Source organism: Corvus moneduloides, chromosome 8 (genome assembly GCF_009650955.1).
Source record: "Corvus moneduloides isolate bCorMon1 chromosome 8, bCorMon1.pri, whole genome shotgun sequence".
In the NCBI taxonomy this organism is placed as follows: domain Eukaryota; kingdom Metazoa; phylum Chordata; class Aves; order Passeriformes; family Corvidae; genus Corvus; species Corvus moneduloides.
The window spans coordinates 29,967,626-29,989,786 of record NC_045483.1 but is presented as its reverse complement, the minus strand read 5'-3'; the positions used below and the strand labels follow the sequence as shown (position 1 = coordinate 29,989,786).

General features: G+C 42.7%; 1 protein-coding gene across 39 annotated transcripts in view; it reads left to right on the top strand.

The window, feature by feature from the left end:
* Nucleotides 1-22,161, top strand: part of ANK3 (ankyrin 3) — a 255,966-nt gene that overhangs the window by 137,478 nt on the left and 96,327 nt on the right. For all 39 annotated transcript variants that reach the window (XM_032115997.1, XM_032115999.1, XM_032115995.1 and 36 more), the window contains 8 exons: nucleotides 6,300-6,398; nucleotides 10,908-11,105; nucleotides 13,103-13,201; nucleotides 14,855-14,953; nucleotides 16,220-16,318; nucleotides 18,194-18,391; nucleotides 18,892-18,990; nucleotides 19,714-19,812. In XM_032115997.1, coding sequence (XP_031971888.1) covers nucleotides 6,300-6,398; nucleotides 10,908-11,105; nucleotides 13,103-13,201; nucleotides 14,855-14,953; nucleotides 16,220-16,318; nucleotides 18,194-18,391; nucleotides 18,892-18,990; nucleotides 19,714-19,812 — 990 coding nt within the window. The remainder of the gene's footprint in view (nucleotides 1-6,299; nucleotides 6,399-10,907; nucleotides 11,106-13,102; nucleotides 13,202-14,854; nucleotides 14,954-16,219; nucleotides 16,319-18,193; nucleotides 18,392-18,891; nucleotides 18,991-19,713; nucleotides 19,813-22,161) is intronic.

Sequence of the window (22,161 nt, the reverse complement as noted above, 5' to 3'; positions counted from 1 at the left end):
TTTTGTCATCTCTTCATTCTCTCCACATGTTTTTTCTTAGTTCTTCTATTTTACCTGTAGTCGCTGATGATCCATTTCTAAAATGTTGCAGTTTTTTCTAATTGGGGAACATGGAAGAGATGACTTTTCATTGCTAATGCGGACAGTGGCTATACCTTCTGGACTAAAGTACCAGCCTCCTCCGTGCTACATAGGGGCTGCCAGGCTGAGGGCTGTGAGTCTGCCTTGTGGTGGAGAGGGCCACATGATGGTGGTGTGACAGATGTGCACTTGGTCAGAGCAGGGAGAAAGGGACTTGATGAGGGATTAGTTGCTTCCCTCTGCAAGTATTTATGTGGCCCACTGCAGTCCAAATCATTAGGGAGCAGTACTTTAAATAGTTGGAGTCAAGTTAGTTCTTTTAGTTAGGAAAATTCGTGCTCTGTTTCATTTCCTGTATCACAAGCTCCGGGGTCAGACACTGGGATAATTTATGTAACTAAAAATACAGGCTGGGACGGAAACAGGATCTTGGAAGAGGGCAGAAGCATTAACAGCTCCTGCGTCTGGCACAGCTTCCCAGTGAGGCAAAGGCAGGGATGACTGTGGTTCATGAAGCAGTGGTTTGTTTTTTCTGGCTTCCCCCAGAGACTGCCTGTTTCCCCAGACACCCATCCTCTCCAAAAGTCAGAAGGGATTTGCATAACTTTTGCTGCTTGTGCTGTACGTGTGTCACTCATGGTTGCACTCGCTGGCATTACCAAAGGCATCGTTTCCTGGCAGTCAGGGAGTGATGGAAGCTGTGCTCCCGGCGGGCACTGACTCATCCTGGCAGGGTTTGCTGGCTGTGGCCGGGTGTCTCTGCCAAGGAGGCTCCAGAGCCTCACACAGCTGTGTGATCAGGAAAGGGAACAGCACCAGCAGGGTGCACAAATCAATACCAAAAGCAATAGAAGGCTGAGAGGAACGTGATGCTGGGTGAAAAAAGGGCATTGTTTCAGGAGTGCCTGCCTGGTTGTCATGTGCAATAGCAAAGATTGATTTCTCTGAGCTGGAACAACACATGTTCCTGCTAAGTCTCTCCTGTTGTTCCGACCTGCCCCAATGTTGTTTTCCAAGGCTGAACAATTAAGATATGTCAACTTTGCAGATATTTCATTTTTTTTTAAGCACTATTCTTCTTTTCAGTGTCCTAGTTATAGAATGGCCCTACAAAAATACAGGATGACAAAAGCTGTGGTCATATCCTTTACAACAGCATCACCACTGCTGAGTGCCTTTAAAGGCAAAGAGCAGCTGAGGCTGGTTTTTCTGATACATGTGTCAAGTCCTGCTTATCAGCTGGATGCCCAGGCAGAGCCCAGCTTTGTGTATTCTGTGAGGGGCAGGTGCTGAATGCACACACAGCTTGATAACAGGTGGGATTTGCATGTGAAAATAAGTGAGGCTTCTAGTACCACATTTATAAATGTGAGACCTCTCTCTTTTTTCCTATTTTTTTTAAGAGATGAACAGATTTCTATGTATGTAAGAGATAAGCAGGGGTTTTTTTCCTGTTAAAATAGTTTTTTGTCTTGGACATTATGATCTTATTTAATGCGAAGATTGATTATGGAAGACAAAATACCTCCTTAAAGGTAAATGGCAAAGGTTCTTTACCCTTATGAAAGGACAAAAAAAATCTTGAAATCGCTGGTTTCTATTGCTCAGAGGCAGAAATTTTTAGGCCTTTGTTTCTTCTGTTTCATGTCTGTATTTCACCTTTAAATGAGAATGCAGAACATACTGTTTTGTGTTGTTGACCAAACACTAACAGAGCCAGGATTTGCTACTCTGACTCTTAGATGGGACAGATTTAGCTATTCAGCTGGCATTTTGTGGTCTGTTCCTGCAATCCATTCTCTATATGGGATACTGGAATACTCTCCACATAATGCCTATTTTTATTGTTCACAAACAGAATCCTTTTACAGATAAATTCACATAAAGCCTTTCCTGAGTAATAAGTAAGTTAAGGTAATGATTGCTTTTCCTGAGTCATTTCCATGAGCATTTGCATTTGCTGCTGACAGATGGTCCAGGAAACTGTAGTGCTGAAGTACTGCACAAAAGGTTAACATGAAGGGCTGAATCCTTATCCTGTTTAAATTATTAAATTAGAGGTAATCCAGGAGCTCCCGCTTTCTCTGGATTCATTAGGACTGGGATTTGATGAGCACCATTATACCCTTACACACCTGCACACTGTAGCTGGGAGTTGAGAGAACGTGTGAGACTCGTCCAAAAATGATGTTACAATTATTTTGAGACTCAGATGTGGCTTTTTTTTTTTTCCATTTTAGTTCGCGTTTATGTTGCGTTGTTTATTTTAACCAGCTGTTCATCTTCTCTCTGTTGTTTTTTTGTGTGTGAGATGTCTAGCAACTGGTACTTGGGGCTGGGTACTGAATTCTTGAGGGTACCCCTCAAGAACTGCGTGCTGCCAGGGGAGCTTTAATCGTTCTGGTTTTTAGCTAACATTCTGGGCAAAGGCCTGTTAATGCCTCATGTAACATGTTTACTGAATGTTGCCCTAATTATGTTTTTTCTGTCTTCCAGAAAAGACTTTAAAAAGTAAAATTTAATTAGAGAAGTTGATGAAATTAGCTTGATTCGCTTTGGCTGTCTAATACTGTATATGCCAAAGTGAATTTGTGTCTGAAGCAGGCAGCAAGCAAGTTTTAGCCTGGATTAACAGTAAGGGTTTATAATCTTCATTCTACTGATTTTGCAGCTAAATAACAGGCCCAGCACCCATATCTGCATGAAAACATGTGGGGTGTGCTCTTTGAAGATGCATCAGATCATGCCTAAGCTGCTCCAGAAAAACCATGTGTATTAAGATATACAATAGCTACAATAACACTGCCTTGGCACTCTGAGTGTGCTGGGCACGTGCAGGGAGAGCAAACCTCGTTTGTTGCCCTACTGCCCAGAAGGGGCACTTTGCAGCAGTGCCAGCGGAGTGAGCAGTGCCAGTTCAGGAGACGTGGAGCACGGAGGGGCTGTGGGACACAGAGCCCTGTGGGCTGGGCTGGGCTGGGTGTGGAGAGTCACTCAGCAGTGCTGGGCACATAAATGCCGGAGGCAGCAGTAACTGCTCCCCTGGGAGCGTGTGCTGTTACCTCTGGCCCAGGGGACGGAATGCCTGCTGCTCCTGCCAAGGCCAGGGACAGCCTCCATGAGTTGGCTCTAACTCTGACAAGCTCCTGGTGAATGTTTACATCACATTAAAGCTTTTACTGGGTGTTGTGCTTGGTTTCGTTGCTCTTAGACTGGGTTAGAAGCTGACGCTCGCTGATGTGAGAGCTGTGGCACTGAGGCTACAGCTTTGGGAGGCAGCCCAGAGGATGCCATGATGCAAGGGGAGTCCTGGGTGAGCGTTGACAGGGAAGAGGCAGCTGGGGAGTATGAGGAGGCTGCTCTGTGCTGAACCCAGGCTGCTCAGGGGTCCCTTAAAGCCACGTGTGGTGGTGAGGAAACACGCTGCAGCAGGGAGGCTCAGTCTCAGGACAGTTTTGACCCCAGTGTAACAAGATCAGGGAGCTGCACGGGTACCTGAGTCTCAACAGGGAGCAGGTCTCATTTATTTGTGTGTGCGTGTGTTTGAAATAAAAGCTAAAGCAGGCAGCAGCCCCAGAGACGGGTGTGCAGTGCTAATGGGAAGCTTGTGCCTAATCAGAACTCCTCCTATTGTCCTCTTGGCTTTGCTGGAGCTACTCTCAGCCTCTCTGGAGGGATAGATAATACAGATGATATGATTTATCATGTCAGTGCATACTTACGGAGTCCTTAATCTGCAGATTATTGTCATAATCGTTTGTAATGGTTTTTCTGAGCCATTGCAGACTATCATATTAAGGCAAGTTTGCTTCCTAATACATGTAATATATTTTATGCTTCACATAGTATAGTCTATGTGAACAGTAAATAAGCAACTGGAAAATCTCCTGACAAAGTCAGTGAAGTCTTGCTGAGCTCAGAGCAGTCTGTTTTAATCTCAGATCTTTTTAAAAAAGAAGTCTTTGTGATCTGCATTTCAGATTGTCTCTGCACGTTTCTTTACCTGCTCTAAGTGTCATGTAGCAATTAACTAAACCAGTGAATAGACAGTGTCTTTTGAAACTACAGGAAAAAAATTCTGTGCAGCTAAATTATCTGTCTTGGAGTGTATTTGCTCTTTGCAGTGGGAGACCTGACATCTTGTGAACAATAGCTGCAGATAGCTGTCCCAACAAGCACCCACATGCGTTGTAATGTTGTGTCACACGTGATGCATGTGGTGGTAGTGACTCCTCTGTGGCCCAGAATGAGCTCCAGCTGGCCAAGCATGACTGCCTGCTCCTCCTGAGCCACAGAAACCTTGTCAACCAGAAATACCCACGGAGGGTTGGGGCACTGTGCCCTGGGAGGACTGGAAGGGTCTAAACTGGTACAGGAAGATGATCAAGGGTGTCTCATTCTGTGTGAGCATGGTATGTACTAACCATGGTATGCTGGTGAAATGAGTTGGGGAGGCATTAAATCTGGAAAATGGTCTCTAACTTTTTTGCCTGATCTCCTCGAGTATCTATCTTTGATGTGCCTGAAGAATGTGATAATCATAGGAAGTAAAAAGAGCAAGCAGTCTAATGTACATGATGATCTTTAGCTCCTGCCTACAGGTCTGTAGTTACCTATCCTTGCTGGGTTCAATTTTCCTTCCCATACAAGTTGTTGGGTTTTTTTGTAGGTGATACTTTCATATCAAATATTTTGTCTGCTCAGTACTTGATATGCCTTTACCTGTGGAAACTGCTGGTATAAGAAATATGCATTACCCATTTTAAACACTGGTGAAGCTATGGCAAAACATTTGCAACTCAGCTGAAAAATGCATAGTTTGTGGGTTTTGGTGTATTTTCTCTTTGTCTTTACTTCAGTGTTTTGAGCAATACATCCGGAATTTGTGTAGTATAGTTTTAACAAGATGCACTTCCCAGTACCTTATGGGCTGAAATAGCAGGAAGAAGCAGAAATGACAATGGAATTGACTTGAGAGGTGTCACTAAGAACATTGTGGGCCAAGCTGCATTCATCTTGTGGGAACAAACGACTCCCTGAGTTAAGGGAGTTAAGTCTGAACCCAAATCTTTTCTTCATCTGTGTCAAAAATATATGCCTTATTTCAAATGCAGGAACATGCACAGTGAGAACCACACAGGTTTTAAGTGAGAGCAGCAGGAAAAGTTTATCATGACAATTCCTACCTGTTATCTTTCATAGGTTTTTTAGGAGCAGGCAAAAATGTAGAAGCAGGAGAATGTCTCTGAACCACCTTCTCCCTCTCCCTGGCTGCTCTCTGCATTTTGCAGGGCTTAAGCTGATATTCCACTAGGGTGTGGTCTAGGAGTTATCAAGGAAGAGTATTATAATTGCATATGAATAACATGGCTAAGGAGGTACCTTAATAATACTTGCTGTCATACAGAAGTGGAGAGAAAGTGCATGTGTGTGAAGGGAGCATGGGGTGTGTGAGAAGGAATTTTAGATAATCCCTTATATAAAAATGATGTGACATACATATTCTAGGCAATACAACATATGTGTTCTAAGAGCACTGGAAGACATCGGAGAAAAGCCCCTTCCTTTATGACTTGTAAATGGGAAACCAAAGTTTCTGAAAACTCTGGCATCGTTATTTGCAACAGGAAATAGGATGTTGACTGTTACTAAGCAAACTATTCTAAAAGAGGTATGGACAGTGTGCCTTGACTCCAGGCCTGTCATTCAGCTGGAGGTCACACGAGCACAGTCTGCACAACAAGAGGCAGAAGTGAATCCAGCATACTTCCAGCGCCTGGGATTAAGATGGTTTTCTCATCTGCTGTACACTTGTCAAGATCAGTGTAATAAAAAAGTCTGAGGAGGAATTTTTTTTCCTCTCAGACTGATTATCCACCGACTTTGATGCATACTGACAAATGAGAGACCCAGTTTTCTCCAAGGCATGCCGGCAAAAAGTACTTGAAGTGCAGTCTCATCTTTCTTTTGCATGTGCAGTGAGGGCCTGGAAGAAGCCCATTGCATGAACACCAGTGTGATATGACTATTTACGTGTTCAGAAAATCAGAGCCAGAATGTGCTCTGTTGGTTTGAACAAACAGGTTCAACTGTTCATTTGCAGAGGAGTAGCATCCTGCAGGAATTAATGAACCTCCCAGGACATCACAGGTCTTCACAAAAGAGTGCAAGATTTTAGCATGTCTGACACTTATCATTTATAACTCTGATTCCCACAGGATGGGCTGACCCCCCTCCACTGTGGAGCAAGAAGTGGCCATGAACAGGTTGTAGAAATGCTGCTGGATCGTGGTGCCCCTATTCTTTCCAAAACCAAGGTAACTGGTACTCTTTCCTGCTGAGATAATCCTTGTCCTTTTTATTTTCTTTTACCTAATGTAATTCTGTATGTCTCATATGTTTAAGGGTTTGGCAATAACTTTCCTATTTCTTAGTTATTTAAAGTAACTGTGTGGGAGCTCTCCCAAGTGAATGCCGTATGTAGCACACGTCTGCGTATGTAAAATGTGTTAAATCGAGATACACGAGAAAAGATTTCTGTGCCAACCAAAAAGGCTTGTGTGGTAACCCTATCCCTCAGAATTTCAGTAGCTGAAGATCTCTGTGTCTATCCTGGAATAAATACAAGGTGATTACAATAAATCTTCAGCTAGTACCAATTTACCCTAAGGCTCAAGAAGAAGCAAGAGATAAAAATAGAGCAATGTCCCTTTGCAGAGACAGCTCGTATTTCCTAAGGACTTAGCCTGATTACCAGTTTCTCTGCTTTCTATCTCTCTACAGTTTATCATGCAAAATTCTTCCTGGGAATTTGAAATCACCTGCACCAGGGTGCACAGATTGCTTTAAACCCAAGGGCTGGCATTAAAGGAAGCATTTGCCAGAACTCTCCTGGCGGTGGTCTCTGCTGGGCTGTTACTGCTGATTTCCAATCTCAGACCAGCAGCCTGCTTTGCACCACTGCAATCCATTACTTTCCCATTCAGGGATGACATTTGGGCTGTGCAGTTTGTTGAGGTTCTTTCCAAAGATAACCTTCCACTACATGTTTGGTTTTTTTTTCTTAGTCTGTAACCAATGTGTTTCAGCAGCATTTCTGTTCCGTTGTTATTTCTTTTCTCTCTCTGTCATCCTGTCCTGTTCTGTCTCAACACCCTTCTATATTCTGCTTTTCTCCTCCCTCTTTTTTTTCCCCTTTACTGGAGTATATTTAGCATTTGTTTGGAGAGGTTGGCACCAGTTTTCCTCTGCTCAGTGCGTCACTGGCAAGAGCTATCATGGGTAATCTGACAGACAGTTTTCACCCATCCCCTGCATGTGGAATTTCCATGGACTCCCACAGCCCTGGCTTGCAAAATCCATGAGCAGGGTAGAACCACAAGGGGCTGTCTGGGAACCCCTTGGGCCACATCTCCTATTCTTGGAGCCTAGAGCTCATACTCCAGGGAGAAAGGCTCTTCTACCCTCTCAGATAGCTCTTTTTATTACTTAAAGGGAAAAAAACCCAAACCACCACAAAAACCCCAGCAAAACAAAAAACCCCACAGCAACAACAAACCAAACCAAAAAACACCCACATAAACATGCACCCTATTTCTTTCATTCCCACCATCGTATATGAAAACCTCTCCTAAGGAACTACATTTCTTTGTTCCATGGTTGTTACATTTTCAGGTCTTACCCCTAAACTTAATCTGCTGTTCAAGAAGTGTAGGTTTTGAATTTGTTGCTCTGCCTGAGCAGACTCACACAGCCTGGCCCAGAGTTCACTAGACAAAATCAGGCAGATTACATGGGGTAGTGGGTTTGAAATTGCCTAAGGCTGAAAGACAGGCTGGATGTTGATCCACAGAGGCTTATACAACTAACTTTTGCAAAATAGGAGCCTCTTCTGGAAGAGAGAAAGCTATTACATGTTAGAAAGTGAACAGAAGAAAGTGCAGAGGTTCCTGCATTTCCTTCTGATGTGTTAATTCTACCATTTTCAGAAGGTAAGCTAGGGAGTAGCCATACCTCTGAATGGCATAAATGAATTCATTCATTTGGCACTAAACTGCAGTACTGTCCTCTGCAAAAATAAGTGGCTCCATTCTCTTCAAATTAAGTCATATATTATTGGAAATAGGACACATCTTTGAAAGAGTTTGAACTTCACAAACTTTTCTCATGTTATGTAAAACTCTTTCAGAATAATAACCAGGCTGCAGTTTGATAGCAGCTTCCTGCTAGAGATGGTTTAGTGTAGTGCTGACCTTTTTTTGCACTGGAAGAACCTTAGATTTACTTTCAGGAAAGGCAGTGACCTAATGGATTATGTGGAGGTTTCTACAGGCAAAATGAAAAGGGAGTTCTAGTCCTGAATATGCCAATGATTTTCTATGTAAAAAATTGAATCTTTGTCAATAAGTTCTCTTTTTAATTACTGTTTTTCCAGACTTCTCTTTGTCTTTTTTCTTTTTTTTTTTCTTTCCCCAGGGTTAATGGTACTTTCCCTGATTAAAGTTCTTTGACACAGCTACAAAATAAGCTCTGTAATTTTATGTTTGCCTAGTCAGACAGTTGATACTTTTTTCATCTCTATGGTCCTGTTTTGTTTTGGTTTTTTTTTTTTATTTGGTTGTTTTAAGGTATGGTGTGACTGTCGATATCTTTGATTAATCTTGAACTTCTTTCCGTTTTATTATTTTCTTGGCAGTCTTTAAAAAAAAAGAAATGTAAGAGTATTTATAAAGTGGCTCCATCCTAAAGTACCAGATCACTTCTGAGGGTCATTGTTGGGTTGTCTCTCACAAGAAGGACATGGGCCTGGAGAACACTCTTACATGTAGTATTTTTATTTTCAATGTGGCATTGAAATATTAACTGACTTGTGTAGGATTATAGACTAGCTTCTGCTGCAACAGAATTAAGCCTGGTTAATGTATAACAAAAGAAAATTTTCCAATTATTTTTTGTCTTCATCAACTTCTTTAGCATCCAGTCTTGTCTCCTGCTCTTCTGTGTGAAGTCTGGCTAGCTGCTGCTCTTCTCTTGTCCATGACAGATTTTTATCAAGTGTTTTGCCGATTTTTCAAATGGGCATCGAGCTGCTCTGTTTCTTCCTTTCTTTCCCATCAATGTCAGTCATTTTGGTACAAGTCTCTTCTCTCCTGTAAGGGAGTCCCATATCAACTCCTCAATCTCTTACTTCATTAATAAGCATGGTTTATTGGCTGTTACTGTGAAGAATGACACTTTTCACCTGAAGGATCTTTCTTATAAAAATGGAGCAGAATGGTGTTTAAAGTTTCATGATTTTTTTACTCTCACCTAAAAAGCATCATCAGTTATAGGCTGTTACCAGAAGGGCTTAGTGACCAAGGGAAATTAATCTTTTTTTTGTTCTACTGTTAACTACGCTAGAAGACAGTGAAAACATTGAAAATGCCTTGCCACTATCAAGCTTCCATGCAGATAATTGCTGTAGTAGCCTTTGGGAATGGGAGAGAGGCTTATCCAAGCCAACATAAATCACAAGTGAGATGCCCATGAGATAATCTTACTTGAAGGATATTACTGTGTCCAAGAATATCTGTGTCTCAGCACTGCATGTAAACTGCTCTCCAGTTCTGACAGGATGTGCCTGTTTGCTTTCACCATCCTGCTTCCGTCTCGACTGAAAACATCATTTCACTGTGTATTTCCACCTTTATTTCGAATGGTTGTTACTCCTGTTACCTCATGGCCCGGGAAGGGTGAGGGAAGGGTCTGTTTCAGAGACCCCGAGGTCTCGGCTGGTCTTGCTGGCTGCGGTCACATGAGGGCACTGCGTCTGTGAGCAAAGGTTTGTGTCTCACCATGCAGACCCAGTCCACTGGCAGTCACTTACAGCTTACAAACTATTGTGTGCTGCTACAAGAATAGCTTCTGCACTCAAAACTAATTTTGGCATTAGAAGAATCGAGTGGGGAAAAAAAAAAACTACAATTGGAAGAAGGAGCTATGTACCACTGCTAACAAAGTCTCTTTCATTCTGGTGTACTTGTTTAATCTTTCATCATGAAATAGTGTCAATTCTTTCAATTTTTGAGAATTTTCTCTCAGGGTTTTACTCTGGAAATATAATATATTTTGGCAGCTTGTTCACTATTTTAAACACTGCAAGAAACAATTCACTAGTGCATGAATGTCTCTCAGGTGTTTGTCTGGTGGAACAGCTTTACCACTATTGCTGGTAGGTCACAGCATGGAGGTTTTATTCAGAGATTTTTAGCCCAGTTGAAACTTTGGATGTTTTACCAATGTGGACTGGGAAGAGTTGTCTCCAGAGCTGTGTAATGTGCTGTAAGCATGCGTACAACCCAAATTCAGGAGAACACGAGTGGAGGGGTGAAGGAAGGCTGCAGTGTTCACTGAGTGATGCTCTGGCCTGTGCTGTCATGGCTGGTGTATACAGGCCACATTAGAGTGGTGAGTTTAATGCAGCTTTAAAAACCAGCAAATTCCCTGGCTGGGGTGTTAACAGTCACAAAGTGCTGTTCCTCACATAATTCATATAAATTGAGCAGCTTGTCTGAACCATACTGGCTGAAAGAAGCTACATTTAGAGCACTGCTGGTATGTTTTGTCAGTTTTTCAGTGTGGGGCTGCCTACAAACTCTAACCAGACAAGCTCCAAATTCTGTAGTAAGAACCCCCATCCTTACACCAAACATGTTAAGTTTATTTTGGGTGCTCTCTGGGCTCGTAAAATTCTTCATACAACAAACACTCCAAGAACAAGGCGGAGGAGTTTCCCTTCTCTGAGCATCCTCTAACCCATCCATGCTGGGTCTCTCTGTTGGCAGAATGGTTTGTCTCCGTTGCACATGGCAACACAAGGGGATCATCTAAACTGTGTTCAGCTCCTGATTCAGCACAATGTGCCTGTAGACGACGTCACCAATGACTACCTGACTGCGCTGCATGTCGCTGCCCACTGCGGCCACTACAAAGTCGCCAAGGTTCTCTTGGACAAGAAGGCTAATCCTAATGCCAAAGCACTGGTGAGTACACAGCAGGGCTCTGCTCACAGCTAAACCTTCCTGCAAAGTTGTGCTGAGACTTACTGGGGAGTTATTTTCTGCCCACTGATGGCTGACAGTGAGGATGTGCTGTTATTGCCACAGCCCAAGAACAAGCGCTCGAGGTTCAAAGTGTTAATAACGTATCATGCTGTAAGATCAGGCCTTTGCTTGCAGACAGTCAGCAGTGATTTATGAATTTCTAGTGTAACTGGAGCACTTTTGTCTCCTGGTAACTTTTTATGATTATGAATAGATGAAACAGCTGCAGACGTAACTGCTGTAGTTTTTGGTATGGAGAGAATCCTTATTTTCCAAGTGTTTGTACAGAGAAAATAACGTTTAAAACTGAGGGAATTTTTGTAAGTTCTCAATGATGTGAAACAGTAAAAGGTAGGAATGAGTTACATAATGAGTATTTGTGGTATTTTATGTCAATGGAGTCATATGCCTTTCTACTTTAGAAACAACTTCAGCAGCAAAATACATCAGTGCAGTTAAACTGCATACAAACAGAATACATTAATGCCTTTTGTTCAAATTGCAATCGCAGTCCATTCTATTTAAAATGTCTCTTTGATTTGTTCTTCAATAACTGTTCCAAACGAATTTACATTCTGACATGAATTGGGTTGATTGGTTTCACAGCCTGATGCTAACTCATTTAACTCCTGAAATGTTGTATGAGCTTCTGAAACCCTCACAAGCCAGGTGGGATTGGCTCTCTTGAAAACAGTACAGGCTCCACACATTTGCTTGTCTCAGCCCCTCTGTTTTTTTGTCAGATCCACCTGTATTCAGGTGTCTGTGGTCAAGCTTTTATGATATATGGGTTTTGTTCAGTATAACTGGTGAGTGGGGAGGCTTTTAGGCCTGTAATATTTACTTTTACCTTCTGAAATAATCAAATCATCACCAGGTTTAGCTTGTTAGAGTTGCTGGCAGTGGCCTCTCACTGGTCTGGTAACCCAGCCACAAATGCCCTTCCCCCCTAAATCTTGTAGTGCTTCCTTTTATCCTGCCCCAGTCCCCACTCCAGGTGGTTAAGTAGAAGAAATGTTCCAGCATCTGGAACTGGAGCTCTCTCTTCCCTAAAACACACTGGAGCTCACCCTGGACATTGTCCTCTGCCAAGGAGAAGGGTGAGAGCTGCTACACTGGAACAGACAATGGCATGGACCTCACATTGTGAAAACACACTATATTCTTTACTATAGGGCGGGTGAAAAAAGATAATTTTGATCAGGTCTGAGGGACCAGCTCTGCCAGTTGTTTTCAGAATGTTCTGCAAAGGCTTTTTTGTACAGAGCAGCATCAGCATTCAGTGCTCTGATGTTACTGTACCAATTGTGGATGGTCTGGACAGCTTATTTTCCTGATTTACTTGTTTTCTGTGCCATCATCTCGCACTAAATAAGATGGTAGTTCTAATGTTCACTCCATTGCACACATTCTTTTTAAAGGAAAGGGTGAAATACTTGTAGTTGCAGTAAGCTGACAGGTAATGAATGAAAAAAGAAACAACAAGTAGTAAAAATAGTTTAGAAGATGTAAATTTCAGAGCTCGTAAAAGGTAAAAGTGCTTTTCTTACCAGCAGTTCTAAAAGGTCAAAAAAAAACCAACCAAAAACCTCCACCCCAGATTCCCCAAAACCTCCAGTAGAAAACCCCACCCAGATAAAAGTGAATATGGCAAGCAAAAATGAAAGGTTTGATAGTTTTGCGTGAATTGAGAATTTTTAAAATAAATTAATTAGTGGAGCGAGCAATATATTTCATAATTAAAACTGGATATATGAAATATGTCGTTACCTTTCTAGAAATCTTTTCTTTCTTTTACATGAAAAATTTAGTAAAGCCAAAACAAATTTGGGAGGTGTTTTGTTAAAATTGAAAAATCTTTTCTGTGAGTTCCATACCCAATTCTATTTTTTAATGACACATGAGGCATCAAAATGTGTGTTCTTTCTCATTTCCAGAATGGTTTCACACCTCTTCACATTGCCTGCAAGAAGAACAGAATAAAAGTAATGGAACTTCTTCTAAAGCACGGTGCATCAATTCAAGCTGTAACTGAGGTAAGAAGTGGTCTTCCCATGCTTGTCTTTGCTTTTCCTACAAATTTCATTGTAACTGTATTGATTAATCTTGGAATATTTCTGAAAGAGCACGGACCAGTCAAGTCAACAGTTATTTTCAACTAGGTATTACGAGATAATAAAACAGAACAATGAAGTCAGTTACCCTAATGAATCACAAACAACTGATACCTGTTGGGATTACAGTGAGAAAAACAAGAGAAATGTAACATAAAAATTTTTCTAAAATCTACCATTTTCTGTAATTTAAGGCACTGAGGATGAAATTTGCTCTGTTACAGACATCGAGGTGAAGACTATGCTTCGCTCAAGTCCTGTTGTAAAAGGGGGTTTAATTCAGACCTTGTTTTGGCTTTCCACAGAGAGGTTATATTTGCCCACCATCATGGGACATCACAAATCAGCTAGACAGAAGTCAATGCACTGTCACTTCAGTCAGCATGAGATAGTCTGCACCCAGTTCTTGGCACAATTCAGAGATTAACTGAGTACCCATGGGAATTTTTATCTAGATGTATGTATATTGTACCAAGTTAGGAGAGGAGGAGAGACCACATATATGAATGTGTGACCACTGTGGAATGAGCCATGTTAGACAATGATAGGGAGTTCCATGGATCAAACTAGGTGCAATGGGGAGTAGTTCATCTCCACAAAAAGAGAGTTTGATTTAATATGTGGAGGGTTGTGCTAATTATTCAGCAGCAAACCATACAGATCCCTTCCTGGCTTGCTTGAGGGAGAAGAGTCTGCCCTGGCTACAGTTCATGTAGCTCCAGACTGGCTTTTAAAAACTTTTAAAAGCATTTACTAAATTGTTGGAAACAGGTAAAAGAAATAACACACTCAGACAGTTATTCTGCCTTCCTGCTCATGTTTGCTGTTCTGCATGAGAAAGGAAAGAAAGAGTTTTCCTCACTTCTACCCTCTGGGACTTGTATGTATCTGTGGGGAAGCTGCCTAAATTGTGGGGATTTCCAGAGATCCACTGGGCTTTCTCCTTCTCTTGGTAGCAAAACGCCCTTCTGAAGCCTCTGGCTGACTGTTGGTACAGCTGTGCAGAAGCAGCTGTGAAGAGGCTTTAGGGTGATTCTACGTGGGGAAATATTAACTACTGATGGGATTTTTAAAGCAAAATCCTTGAGGTCACACCCTGCTGAATGACTGCTCCCTTTTCCCCCCCCTCCTTCTCCCTCCCTCTCTTTCTCTCCAGCTGGGCTTTCATATCCTGTGTAAGGGCAGTCGTGCAGATTCATTTTTTTTTGCACAAGCTGAATGTTTCAGAAAGCCTTACCTTTGTGCCAGGAATGCTTCTACCTTTCTTTTTTTTTCTGTTTCAAGATGGTATTTAGCAAATGCCTGATCTTAATCTTGCTTAGCTATGGTTGATTGTTGATGAAGAACTACTGAATTCCTAGAAGGTTCATATGTTTGCTCATGAGCCACACTTACAGGTGTTTCCAATTCTGTGTGCCCTTTCGTTTAAGCACATGTATATGGTTTTGAGAAGATAAAACCCTCTCAGAAGAGCAAGCACCTGGATTGATTTGCTTTAGAATAATTTATGTTTTCCTCATGGCAGTCTTGTAAAGGAATGTGAAAGTTTGAATTTTACTTCGGTCTGTTTTTCAGTCGGGCCTAACTCCAATCCATGTTGCTGCCTTCATGGGACATGTAAATATTGTATCGCAGCTAATGCATCATGGAGCATCCCCCAACACTACCAATGTGGTGAGTCACAGGTTTCCTTCCAGCAGGGCAGGACTGGGAATGCCTGATAATGTCTGGGAGCAGTAGTGGGATCAAGCACCTAATTCCTTTGTCCACCATCCACCTCCACAGCACCTGTGGCTCATGCTGGAGTCATGGGAAAGTGCAGCCTGCTGACTCCTACTTGGGAGATGCTTGGCAGGCTGAGGAAATTTCCAAAGGGGCTGACCCTAAGCAGGCTCTAATCTCTTGATTTTCTGAAGTGAAGAATGAGAGCATACTGCAGCTTCTCATATGAAGTTTTTGAGATCTGTGCTTGACTGTGGAGCACGCTTTTCCCAAGACCCCGGGGGTCTGCCATTTAAGGAAAATTCAACAGATTGCAGCAGACTGTGGGGACATATTGCCTGTGTCCATCCAGCCATCCCAGCACACTCTTCTGCTGGCTGTGTGCTGCGTGCCCCAAGGCTCCCAGGGCATGTGTAAAAACTGAACACATTGTTGGTTGGATATTTGAAAGTTGGGAAATGGAAGGGAAGCAGAAGCTTGTTGATCCTCTTTAACAGTTTGGCCTCAAAATCTCCCTTTCACCTTCCATACACAAGTGCAGCTAGAAGACAATATTTTGTTTAAGTCTTCACCTGCTAATTCTATTAAATTACATAAAAATGCTAATTTTTAATTAGCAGATGTTTATACCTAAAGACATACCAAAACCCAAAAATGTAGAAACCACTTTCCCTCCTGAACTGTTCTGATTTCCTTGGATTTGTCTTTCATTGAGTCCATGAAGCTTTAGATGAATGCGCTCAGTAATGATTTTTTTTTTTCCCTTCTTGTTCAGTCACCTCAGTGCTTGTCAGATAACAAATGATAGTAGGGGCATAAGGCATAACAGGAGGAAAGACAAATGTATGTGTACCTGGGTATACAAAATTTGAAATACATTTTTTACTGAATTCAGTTCTATTTAAATGGAAATAATTTTTAACATTGTTAGTAAAATGCTAGTAATGTAAAAATTGCATTGTCATTTTTCAGCAAAAAACAGTGACAAAGGCACTACTGTGTTGGGAAACTGACCCTGCAATAAATTGCTGTGCAGCACACAGTGACAGGTCAAATATTGATTTAATCTTACATCTTACAGACAAGTACAGCAGAGTTTTCTAGTGGGGATCATTCTGAGCTGGGTTGCTGGTATTCCTGTGTTTATGAAACAACGCTGATGTTTGCTCTTCCTGCAGTGTGTTTTTAATTCTGTTGTGTTTTTGCTGCTGCGTGCAGAGAGGAGAGACAGCGCTGCACATGGCAGCCAGAGCTGGCCAGACAGAGGTCGTCCGGTACCTGGTACAAAACGGAGCCCAGGTGGAGGCCAAAGCCAAGGTGAGGACATGGCCCAGGTGCACCAAACCTGGATGATCTGTACTGGACAAAGCAAGGACTCACATTCATCTTGTGTGTGTTGTTCAGGATGAGAAAGAGGTGAAGCCAAGGTCCTTTGTGTGATGCCCGCTGATATTTTGTTATGGACCCTCTCACTGCAGCTACGAGTGATCTGGAGAGAAGGCAGGAGATGTCAGGCTGATACCATCCCAGTTTTTAATATAAGTTATCATGTGTTTGAAGAGTTCTGTTTTGAAGTGGGACTTAAGGAGGCAGAGGAATTCCCCAAATCTGCTTTTATTTCAGCAGAACTGGAAACCCTCGGCTTCTGGTATCTCCTGTCATGTCCCTAAAGCAACAGCCTGCATGCATTCAAAAATAGTTAGACTTCTAAAGAACACCACCTAAAGGAAGGAGGCACAGTGAGGAGATGTGACAGAGGACTGGAAAGAAGGAACAGATCCTATAGAAAGAATTGCAGTTGAGGATGGTGAGGGTGGATGAAAAAGAAATGATCTAGAGGCATGAAGGAACACACAAAACTATGGAAATCAAAGAGTTCCAGGAAACAGGCGGGTCAAGGAGATAAATGGGTGCAATAAATAGCAGTCTTAATAGGTAAACTCAGGAAATACTTTTTTCCCCCAAATGGTGATAAAATGGATATAATTAAAAAACCAAACCTTTCTTTCATGGTGAAATTATCTGTGAATTGGGTCACAAATAAGTTTGCTGGTAAGATTATCTACTTATAAGGAACTCTGACTAAATATTTATAGCTGATACAATTTATATCTGCAAGGAGCCTGACAATAGAACTGATTCATGGGGTTTGTAAATCTCCAAAGACAGCCTTGAAAGTGAACAGCTCGTGCTCAGAAGCACAGTCATGCAAATATTTTCTGAGTAAATTCACAGAATGATTTAATTTGTGCAAACTGCCGTTGCCTGTGATCAATTTGTTATCATAAATAACAACTAAAAGCAAGCAGTAGATTATACACCAGTGCTAACATCAGCTGTGAGAAATTTGTGGGAAACAAGCACAAACTGGAATAATTTAAGAACCACAAAGATTCTCCCCCAGTGAGAGAAGAGTTGCCCTGCAGAGGAGCAGCATTCATCTCCTGGCTCTCTCCCATCCTAAGTCCCAGAGGTGTAAAGTCACTTGTGCAGGGTGGGCATGGGCAGAAGTCTCCCTGGCAGAGAGCAGCCCAGAACTGAAGGACATGGGGTAGCAGTGCTCAAAAGGTAGGAAATTCAGCAGGAGAAAACGGGGAGAGAAAGATGTTTGGCCACACTGTTGTGATGGTGTGCTTGATCCAGAGATTGTACAACGGAGAGTGGGGAGGACAAAAATACAAAACCAAGTGAGAAAGCAACAATTAATTTCCACACCATGCTCTGTCATCAGTTACATCTGTGGAAAAATTACCTGCAAAATACCAAGCAAATCATTCACCAGTTAAAAAAGCACAAAAAATATGGCAATAATTGATTGAGCTATTAAATGTTGCTGTGAAACAGAAAAGAGATCAAGATGTGAGGACCAGAACTATGCATTGGCTCTGTTTTAAGAAAGGTCTGCAAAGCGAAGTGAGGCAAATCCAAGTAAGAAATAAAACAGATAAATTTATAAACTTCTATGGATTATGTCCCTGTCTGGAATATTTTGTGATTGCAGTAACAAAGCACAAGGTATTTTTATTATCTGAGAAAGAGAAAGCCAGTGTGCCACATTCACTAGGTAAGACCTCAGCAGAATTAACACTTATGTGCAGTGTTGAAAAGTGACAGAACGTGGGTGAATATTTTGTGTCCCAGTGTGAGGTGCAGTTTTCTCATGCAGGCCTGTGTTGTTCCCTCTGTGCTCAGGATGACCAAACGCCGCTGCACATTTCTGCCCGCCTGGGGAAAGCAGACATCGTGCAGCAGCTGCTGCAGCAGGGAGCCTCTCCCAACGCAGCCACCACATCGGGCTACACACCCCTGCACCTTTCTGCTCGGGAAGGGCATGAGGATGTAGCTTCTGTTCTTTTGGATCATGGTGCATCTCTGTCTATCATCACCAAGGTGAGCAAGCTGCAGGAGTGACAGCTCGAATCATAAAACATACCTGCATCGAGGGCTGCTTGTGAATTAAATACTGCAAGAGTCATATACACATACAAACAGTGTAAGGGTGAGCTACGTTTTATCAAAAGGGTACAAAGCTTCATGCCTGTACCTCAGGACCTGATGTGTAATGCATCCCAGTGATCAGACATGCATCTTCTTGGAATGAGAGGAATGCAGGGCAGAAATTCCAGGCGGGTGTTGATAAGCTTGCCCTTGGGTCTTTGGTAGTGTGAAGAAAGGAACCGAGTCTTCCTCTGTTTAACGTCGGCAGTGCTTTGCCCTGCCAGGGAAGAGCCTCCAGACCCCACAGGGCAGGTGGGAATCTGCAGACTTGCTGCCTGTACTCAGGACTGCATAAGGGGACAGATGGAAACAGCTGCATCCCTGCAGATCAGAGGCAAACCTTACCCTGAGAAGAATGCCCAGGGCTGCTATATAACTGCTTTCTCTTACAGAAAGGATTTACTCCGCTGCATGTGGCTGCAAAGTATGGCAAAATCGAGGTAGCCAATCTCCTGCTTCAGAAGAATGCATCTCCTGATGCTTCTGGAAAGGTAGGACAGAAGCAGCCTCTGCCACTTGCGCAGCAAATATCTAGAACCAGATAATATTTTAATAATATTCTCCTACCTACTTACAATCACACTAGTATCCACAGCCTGGATTTAGCTGGAATTGGTTTCATGTCATATTCCAGTCCCTTGGCTGGGGCTGCCAAGAGCCAGCAAGCTCTCGGCGAAAGTGACTTTTATTGTCATTAATTGACAACAAAATGATGTGCTCTGTGTTCGTGTCCAGGGGAATGGAGACAAACCATTCCCCTGTGTTCTACACAGACTATTTACAGTCCTTATCAGAGTATTTGGGCAGCTGGCTCTGCCTCCCCAGGTCTCATGACGGGGGGCAAAGGTCAACAGGACCTCAAACTTTTTAAACCAGCCCAGCTTGGATTTTTACAGATCCAAGGGGCAGTTTACTTATCCACTGCAGTAAAAGGAAAACATTGCCAAGGGTGTGACCTCCTTACCCCAGGGGCAGCACAGATCTGTGCTTCTCTGTTCATCTTCCCTGGGAAAAGTGAATGGGGCTTTCTCAGCTCAGGAAGGGTTTCCAGATTTCTGTTTTATTTTTTGATTCTAAAAGTTCCCGAAGACTCTGGATACACGAATGAGTAATTAATGTGTTTTTTCACCTTATCTACTGAAATTTTCCAAACTCCTGAGTTTCCCCTGGAGAGGCTCTGTAACAGCACTTGTTTGTTCTGCATGTGTTTTTAGAGCGGTTTAACACCACTGCATGTAGCTGCACACTACGATAATCAAAAAGTGGCCCTCCTCCTGTTGGACCAGGGAGCTTCACCTCACGCCTCTGCCAAGGTACAAGTACTGGCCACTCTGGGGGAGCAATACCCAGGCTTTTTATGTCACTTTATTCCCTGTCTACCCCTCTTCTTTCTAGGCTGTGTATGTTTGTGGTTACAGGAGGCTCAGTGGTCTTGTTAATGTCTCACATCCACATAAAGCTGCTAGAATAATTCTGCAGGTGAATAAAAGAGCACTAAAAAAAGCAAATAAAGATGCAGAAACACTTTAAATCACCAGTTTCAGTCTCAGAAAATACTGGGCCTTGCTTTCATCAGTCCAGTCTCTTCAGTAACTTCTCCAAGCCAGCCAAGTTTGTATCATTGCATCTTAAGATCTGTGCAGGGCAAGCTTGGGTTTAAAGCCCTGCTATACAGGGGTATTTCTCCTGTATTGTGCCACAGGATGACATCTGAGGTGAGATAAGTTTCTCAGCACAACGTATGTAATTATTCACGTGCTTCACAATACTTCTACCCCAGCGTAAATGGACTGGAAAGAAATGAAACTAGTCACAGCCCTGCTTTGATTGTAATTTACTGTAGGCAAGACAATACCTAGTGTAAGGTTTCAGAGGATGAAAGAATAAATATGTAAATTTATTCTAGTAGTGCACAGAACAAAAAGAATTTTGAGAAGCTTAAACTGTCTATTTCTTTTGTGGGTCCCAGTTTTAAGTATGGCATGGATAAATACTATAATCAATCAAAGTATAATCGATATTTGAACAGCAACACTAGGTAGAGCAGGATGGAAACGTATGTAGGTTAAAGCAGGTTAAGTGCAGTGTAAATACCTCATCTGAAGCAACCCAGATAATTTCCTTAAATCACTGCAAAACAGAAACCCTGTGGAGAAAGGAGAGCTAGTGGAAAAGCCAGCAGCTAGATGGACAGTGCTCCTTGATTGCCTTCCTCTCACACATGGCTGAGTGCAGCCATAGCACTGGAGGCCTTCTGCATGGCTGAAGGAGAGGATGGAGTGTGCCACGCGTGGTAGGTCCCGGAGTTTGTAGTGCAGGGAGGGGGGAGTTAAATAAACATGGACTGCCGGCAGCAACGGGGCAGTTTAAAGTCAATACTGTCGATAGCGGCAATCTGCCGGAGCAGTGCCCCAGGGGAGGAGCTGGAGTGATCTCTGGTCTTTCACTACTGCAGCACAGCACTCTCGAATGCCACTGGGGGGAAGAAAGGGCCTTCTGAAGAGGATGAGAAGGCGCTGACCCAGTTTTCACTGAAAGAAGCTGCCAGTGGGAGCTGTGCATTCTGCAGGGGCAGGGATTGCAGCAGCCCCTGCCAGGGGCTTGGGAAGTCCAAACCAAGGTGGCAGCCCTATAGACTGTGGTACAGCATTGCACAAACTCATGTGTCAGGTCACCTTAGCGTTCCCATCTGTAACAGAACAGTTCTGCAGCTGCCACTTCAGGCCTCCAAGTGCCAGCTGTAAGTGTGCCTAGAAGAAAGCATTTGTTAGTGCCCTGCTGCAAGTGAGCCATGGCAGCGCCGAGCAGAGCATCAATACTAAATAAAATTAACTGTAATGTGTTTGTTGCTGCGGGCACCCACTGTGCACTCGTCCGAAAGATGATGTTGGTAACAGCAGATGATTTCCCATTTTTTTTGTAAATGGGGTCCAGTAAATAAATGTGCTATGTCATATCTCATCACTGGCTCCACAGTTAGTTTCTAGTTGCCTTTCCCGTGACACCACTGTCTTTAACTCTGGTCTCAAGAGTGGCTCATTAGCCAAGCCCAGCAAAATTTGCCTTGAAGAGTGATAAGTAACAGGGTATGGGAAATGTCAGAGTACGGTGCTGTGGTACAGTTACTCTCATGAACCATTCTTCTCTTTCATAGGCAAAAATTAGGCTTGTGCCTAATTTCACATGCAGCTTATCCCGAATTTGAATTTGGCATGCACTTTACAGTGCCTTTCTTCCTTGCCACACCATCCCCAAAGCCTTAGTTTTCCTCTGTCCCTTCGTCTTTTAACCGTTCATTTTCCCTTTTTCCACTCTTCCCTGGCAACCAGAACAGCCCAATACCCTTCCTTCTAAACTTCTTTGTTCCTTTCTCCATCTATGCGTAGTGACAGAGTGCTGCCCTTATGAGGAGAAGATGCAGACTGGAACGGAGCTGAATTTCAGCTTTTATTTTTCAGATCTCTTTTTGCCTTCTCTTGGCAACCTGCTGCTGTCCATTCCCCTGACAGCAATATATGCCATTTCTGAGGAAAAGGCTTGGAAACTGCATCTGTTATTTTACATAATGTAATATGAGCTCCATCCTAAGGACATGTTTTAGCAGGATTTAGCATGGAGTATTTAGGATTTATTAGGTGCTCGTGTGGCAATGGTTGTTTTAC